Raw genomic sequence first — 7,308 nt, 5'->3', positions numbered from 1 at the left:
TTTCTTATTAATAATGCAAAACGCATCTGCCGTGTGTGTGTGTGTGTGTGTGTGTGTGTGTGTGTGTGTGTGTGTGTGTGTGTGTGTGTGTGTGTGTGTGTGTGTGTGTGTGTGTGTGTGTGTGTGTGTGTGTGTGTGTGTGTGTGTGTGTGTGTCTGTGTCTGTGTGTATATGAATGCTAAATGATTGACTGCATCATCTCGTTTGCTTCAAAGCCATGAATGGACACAACTAACATTTGGGAACACAACTAAGAATATAACCACACACTTATTTTCAAACATTAACTGTTTTATTTAATATTCTTCATAATTTTAGCAATCTGATTTTTTATATACCTGTATAATAATCAATCTGTTTTTAAAACTGTTTGGGATAAAGTAGATTCTATATATTTTTTCAAAATTCCTTTGATATACATAGTCTCTTATTTACTTAAATGATTTGGAATAGTCAGGTATTATATGCAACATCCCCAAAAACAAACAAACAAACAAACAAACATAATACACATATTTTTGAAGGCAGTGAAACGGGGTCTATGCCTTGGCAACATCAATAAAAGCTAGCAAAATGTCACTTCATCCAGCTATTGATTTCGCGTTCTGAGTGTTCTCGTGCTACTGTTCTTTTGGGATGTATGGTTTAATGTAGGCTATACCCTAGTCCTAGGCGTAGCCTATATTTATTCATAAATGGATGGTAATGCGCTAACATAGAATGGCAACAGTCATATCACTATTTAAACACTGTTTTCGTTCGCTACATTGGCCAAGTTTAAGTAATCGTATTGCCGTAATTTTTTGCTTAATAACCAACCATCAAAACGTACCATTGAATGCCTGTAGTCATTCCTGAGATCTATTTTTTCATTCTTATTACTATGCTATTTTATATAATTTTTTTCTGGGGTGATAGGCATCATATGAAAGTAGAAATATCAGATCCTCAAACAACCTTTTCGATTCATACTTGGCTCGACATTATACATTTGGCAAAATAAAGTAAATAAAATATCTAAATGGTGAATATAGTAGACCGACCTGGAGCCAAATTGCCTTTCTGTCGTTGATTTCGTTGAGCTAAGCATTCCTCGCATTACCCTACAGAGTATGAGTAGCTTGCAATTCGCAATTACATTTTGCAGACACTCTTATCCAGAGCGACTTACATTATCTTTTTATTTTTCATACTGGCCCCCGGTGGGAATCAAACCCACAACCCTGGCGTTGCATGCTCTACGCCATGCTTTACATCCCTGTCGGCCATTCCCTCCCCTACCCTGGACGACGCTGGGCCAATTGTGCGCCGCCCCATGGGTCTCCCGGTCGTGGCCGGCTACGACAGAGCCTGGATTCGAACCAGGATCTCTAGTGGCACAGCTAGCACTGCGATGCAGTGCCTTAGACCAGTGCGCCACTCGGGAGACTGAAACGCAATCACCTGAAATAACAGGGATGTCTAGGCCTAGGCTACTAATATAAATAATTCATCGTCGACTTTAATACTATGTCATTCCACGATTGTATTCAGGCGAGGACCCATCATAATTTCATTATAATTTCAACTCAACACCTGCTAAATATTTAATGTAGTTGACCCCAGGTCAGACAAATATGGTGGAGCAGTCCCGGAAGACGGCCTGCCAATGTCTCTTGCAAAATCAGGTCGCCTTCCCCGGATGAAGTAGCCTATAAATCCATTTGGGTGTAGATTAATTCAAACGTCTTTTGTTTTGTATTTTTTGTGTTGATAGCTAGCACTCGTTTTCTTTTTTCTTCTTTGTTTCTTTTTTTGTCGCTTTTTTTCTTTGTAGTTTTTTCTTCTTGTGCTAAAAAGCAAGCCAAGTCACTAGGGCTGAAAGTGCCGTTAGAAGCATGGTGAGACCAAAATGAACTGTGGATTTGGAGGCCCCGTTCCCCCCACCACAGAGTTCAAACAAGCTTCCTTCGAACTCCAAGTTTCTGGACTCCTTTTTGAGCTTCTCCCATAGGTCTGTTGCTCCCTCTTGGCAATCCGCCAGCGCAGTGGTCGCACATGAGTGGAAGTCATCCCAATATCTGCAAATCAAATGTAAAAGCAATTAAGACATGCGTTACATTATATTGGCCTACTGTTGACAACTTGTTTTCTCTCCTCATTGGTTGTCTGTGCTATATTCGAGTTTTGTAATAATATTAGATGGCCAAAAATCATTCCAGCAATAAATGCATAATAATTCGATTATAGTTTTGTATTGTAATCTTTAGTCGCCCTAATAGTATAGTCTAGTATTAGCACCTCCCTTGTAGGCTAAACGAAAACGTTGGTTGTGATCTACACACTCTGAGAAAGATTCCCTAAAGTCACGTAATTTTATCCAACCCCTCCCTCGTTCAATCTCTCTCTCTCTCTCTCTCTCTCTCTCTCTCTCTCTCTCTCTCTCTCTCTCTCTCTCTCTCTCTCTCTCTCTCTCTCTCTCTCTCTCTCTCTCACATCCCTAACGTCCAATCACATGCACAGTTGTATTAACATAGTAAGAACAGTGGCTATAATATTACATTCACACAAAGGCTATACATTTCAAAGGAGCCACTGCTCCATTTTCTTCTTCTTCATATTGAGACACCCGCTGGCGCGTGGCTCCCCCTGAACCTGAACCTGACTCTGTATCTAATCTAATCGAGGCTGTTGATATTGACCCCCCTCAACCGCACGCCATGTCGATAGTATATCTCATTGCAATTAAGGAGTGAGCTACGAATAGGGGGAGTAGCCTAGCCTATTAACGTGCTCCTGCTGCCGGCTCTCCTGCCATCTGGCACCAACCGGTTTGGTATATGGGGTGCAGTGCGCCTGCCCCTTTTTAGATTTTTTTTTTTTTTTTTATGAATACAACTTACGTGCAGATGGTCTGAAGATTTTCCTTCTCGTCCAGCTCCTGTGGATAGTTGGCCATATTCTCCCCGAGTTTCAGCAAGCAGTTGGAGAACCCTTTGAATACTGTATCACATTTCCCTGTTGCTCTCACCGCCTGTAGCAGATAAGCTGGAATTGGGGGGAAATGAATTTATTAACTTTTTTTAGGATAATGATGTTTTGTTTACCCCCAACATTCGATAGCATATGTCTTATAATGACAGGGTAAGTTAATAGTTGCTTTTTATGGTGATTCGTTTTAATTTGATCCAGTTTGTCCATTCATTCATGTATTTCCTTAATTCAGCCTTTTGGGTAGTTTTATATGGGCATGTTTAAAACTTAACCCTATAACTTACTGTCAAGAAATATCTTAACATTTTCGCCTAATATAATGCTAGTTTTAATATATCCAACAATTGTACATCTGATTTTACATCATTTGATCATACACTATGTTTGGAGAATGTATTGGGTGATCCCAGCCCAGAAAATGTGCGCAACAGCGACAAAGGAGGATGAGGTAATGCACCGCCGAGCTAGAAAAGGGGGGGTGTTTCTCACTGCATGGCTTTTGTGAGTGTGTGGGGGTGGGGTCTTGTGGTACGCTATAGTAAATCGTAGTAATATTTGTGTCTTTGTTTATTAAACCATATTAGGGGGAGTTCGTCTATAATTTGTTGAACAGAGAAAATTACAGGGTTTGTTGCTAAACGTGCACGCCTTCAATCCAACCCGTTTGACCCCCTCGAACTCAATTTTGAGGTTGCCAATGGTGGGACGCACCAAGCATCTCTGGTTCGTTAAGCAGAAGATTCGCTCAATTGATCATTTGTTACAATGTTGTCCCAGGTCGATTGGTTGCAGAATAATGCACCATGAAGGCTACACAGTTAGGCTATTTATCAATAAATAATAAGGGAACGACAGCGATGGACTGGTTTCATTTAAATTCATCAGTGTAGCCTGGGATAGCCTAGTATTGGGGACAAATACTAACAACCTCGGTTATAGGTATTTAGGTTTAGGTGATGTGTTGATAATACAGGCATTATGCGTTAAATATCGTTGTAAAAAATGTGAGGCTACTGTCATTGCCATCCTGCCCTTTCAAATCAAGCTGTTGCCTACAACTTAAGCAATCCAATGTCACCAAGTATGCTATGCGGAAATGTGTAATAGATTCTGACAAGGTCAAGTTATTGACTAAATTCGGAAGGCAATAATTAATAAATGTTACTGCGTCTCGAGCAACCGGATTGCAAAAGCGTTTTGCAGGGATTATTTATAAAGGGGCAACTCGCGAGATCATATGATCACACTTGCATTGTAAAATTACACGTAACCCCCATATAGCACTTCAACGTGTGCCGCTCTCATTTGGCACAAACCCTGTCTCTATATTCGACTTCGAAATGCAATTGTCATTATGGTCATAAATTATATGATGCTTAAAATGGCAAGATTTACAGTAATTTACATGGCCCCTTCGAATTATAGGATGTTAACATTCGATCCAATACAGTCTATAATGCAGAACTTTTTTATATAATATAACATAACCTAATGTCACTTTACTTTAATTCGTTTTAGTAAGAAAAATCTATTGTAAAATGTTGTATCCTAATGATTTTTACACGTGCAATAACAGGTTTGAAATGGCTATGCCCTCTATCCCATTTTCCTTTTAAGGACAATTTCTGCTCAATGTTTGAAATGAAGACATTGCAGGATCTATCACACGTGTTCTATCACACATACGTCATATAGGCTACCTCAGCTTTCAGCTCCAATAGATAGCCATATAGCTACAGTAGCCTGCATGCTACTACCAGTCACACCCACACTATAGATAGAGCTAAAGCAGAGTCAACCCGCAGAAAATGTACACCGCACATAAACGAAGAATAACCCTCTGAATTACCAACTCTGCGGACGACCCAGTCAAAGACAAAACACCTAATATCTAAATGATGAAAACGACTATCCATAGCCTACTACTTTGTCGTTTTGTAGGCTTATGCTACGTGTTAGCGATACCACATTTCAAATAAGCGATGCAATAAATGGATATGGCTAGCCTACATTTTTACCGGACAAAATTACACCATAGCTATAATTGAAAGATATCCTCCAAATGGAATAGGCCAGACAGCCCCATAGATTTAAACAAAAAGTTGTATCTCTATAGTCGTCTACATTATTTTGTTGAATAGAAAGCTCTTTCATCCAAATAAAATATTATTTTAAAGACATTTTATCTTCGTAGACTAAATATAGTCTAATAGTCATATTCGTTAATGAAAAATGATCTAAATCCTATTTTACATTAGACAATTATCATATCGCTAACCTATACTCAATGCACTTCGTTTGAAAAAAAGAAACGTGGCACCTGCTAGGCACTTATATTTTGAAAGAGCTTGGTTGCCTTTAGATGCTGCATGTCTTTTTGTTAAAATGTTCATTCACAAGGCATGTCATGTCACAGCATTTCTGTTTCGTAATTTTTTTCACAATGGCTCCGCTGCTGAATTATTCATAAATCCCTTGCCACTACAGGATTCTGAGGAGCAGTAGTCTTCCATTGGCAGCGTTTGCGTTATGCAATGCAAACGAAACACTGGCCTATTTGTGCGAACGGCCCCATACACGTTTCAAATCGAAATTACAGGTACATTCTCATATAATTGAAAAAAGAAAATACATTTTTAGTTTCAAATCGTGTTCCTTTATAACGAATGGAAAAAAACGTGGAATTTGACATAGCCTTTGGTTTGTTGTGTCTATTATTATCGGACGAAATTAGTTCATGCATATAGCCAGATAATAAACTGATTTCATGCTTTCATTACAATTAAAAATACAGATTTGTTCCTGCAAGAAACGATCGAATAGTTGATTACAAATAGTTTGGAGGTTGACATTTATTGTTATGAATCTTGCCCTGGAGGCAGAACTGAGCGATATCCGCTAGATGGGCCAGCTGCAAAGTCAAAATTAGCTATATTCAGAAAAATATGTGAAAACAAACATTTTATTTCTGGTCTTAATTTAAGGTTAGGGTTAGGTATTAGGGTTAGCAGTATGGTTTTATGACTTTGTGACTTTTCCAGCTAGTGACCACTACAGAGCTGCCTGCCTCCAGTACAAGAGTCATGACAATAAATGCCGACCTGCAAATAGTTTGGCTTTCATTATTAACAATTCGCTATTCACTGTTAACTCACATATAAAACAATAACGAATCGACCGTGAAAGAGTTACTCACCTAACTGAACAGCAAGAAACAGTGAGATATATTTGCCGGACCAAGTTAATCCCATTCTACGTGTGGTAAAACCATTGGCGTATGCAGATCTTAAAAACTTGGATGGAAAAACGATGTTGAAGTCTGGGCATCACACATAGCCAACAACTTCCAGCAGCATTCACAGACTCTTGCTTTTTCTCCCGTTGCCTGTTACACTCAGTGTGGCGAAGAGCAGGGAAATGGTGCACCCCTTGTAAAGCGAGGGCGGTGATGGCTCTTTTTTTTCTTCACTTTCTCTCCATCTCTCGTTCTGCTTCACGCCCACATCGCATGCTTGACGTAAAAGGGACTGTCGGACTCCCCCTTCCTCCTCCTAGCCCACACCTTACAGTCATTAAAAGACCTGTGGTGATATCTGGGTCAAGGGCACACGTGAGCGCCAAGGACTACACTGCTGGTGTCTGGAGAGGTGAGACCATGGACTCAGAAGTGACCACCTCTATAAGCCCCTTTCCTTTGTGCCATCAACAGAGAAAAAATTACGAATATGCCAATATTTCTCTGATTTGTATGTTTGTAGTGTACTATATTTATTATAATATTTAATCATATGTTTACTATGGACGAAGAAGACACAGCTTCTGCCAAAAAAATGTTTATCATGTTGCTATAATTGTGTCCATAGGCCTATCTGCTAAGTGGTCCTCTGTAGCTCAGCTGGTAGAGCACGGCGCTTGTAACGCCAAGGTAGTGGGTTCGATCCCCGGGACCACCCATACACAAAAAATGTATGCACGCATGACTGTAAGTCGCTTTGGATAAAAAGCGTCTGCTAAATGGCATTTTATTATTGCTATAAATTCTACAAGGGCCAAATCGGTGACCTTGCATTTAGCCTATTATTTTCTAAGCTATGGAAACTCTAATTTCTCACGACAGCCTATGATAGGAAAAGCAGAAGAGTTAGGACAACCCTATGTGAGATGTTGTATCCCAGATATAGCTCATTGCATGGGAATGCAATTCTTTATTCATCAACGCAGCAACGCTATCCTGTCTGACCTCTGGAAACTAATGCTGATAAAATACTTTTAATCCAAGTCCAGATATGCTACATATTCTCTCACATTTGACATATTTGTTCAATCGTAGGCTAT

At 39.6% G+C, this 7,308-nt stretch overlaps 1 protein-coding gene across 1 annotated transcript; it reads right to left on the bottom strand.

The window, feature by feature from the left end:
* Window positions 1-1,355: 1,355 nt before the first annotated feature.
* On the bottom strand, window positions 1,356-6,580 carry LOC121569835 (neuritin-like). Its single transcript, XM_041881063.2, has 3 exons — window positions 6,170-6,580; window positions 2,883-3,027; window positions 1,356-2,060 (listed from the first exon to the last, which is right to left on the bottom strand). Exons 1-3 carry the CDS (start codon window positions 6,222-6,224, stop codon window positions 1,832-1,834), a joined length of 429 nt encoding a protein of 142 aa, XP_041736997.1. The 5' UTR covers window positions 6,225-6,580; the 3' UTR covers window positions 1,356-1,831.
* Window positions 6,581-7,308: the final 728 nt, after the last annotated feature.

This window comes from Coregonus clupeaformis, chromosome 7 (assembly GCF_020615455.1).
Source record: "Coregonus clupeaformis isolate EN_2021a chromosome 7, ASM2061545v1, whole genome shotgun sequence".
Lineage (NCBI taxonomy): Eukaryota > Metazoa > Chordata > Actinopteri > Salmoniformes > Salmonidae > Coregonus > Coregonus clupeaformis.
This window is presented reverse-complemented; position numbering and strand designations above follow the sequence as displayed.

Excerpts from the sequence above, each read along its gene's own strand:
- LOC121569835 (XM_041881063.2), bottom strand. The coding sequence starts at position 6,224 with ATGGGATTAACTTGGTCCGGCAAATATATCTCACTGTTTCTTGCTGTT. Across the intron at positions 3,028-6,169 it reads GTTTCTTGCTGTTCAGTTAG|CTTATCTGCTACAGGCGGTG; the intron begins GTGAGTAACTCT and ends CCCCAATTCCAG. Across the intron at positions 2,061-2,882 it reads AATCTTCAGACCATCTGCAC|ATATTGGGATGACTTCCACT; the intron begins GTAAGTTGTATT and ends TTTGATTTGCAG.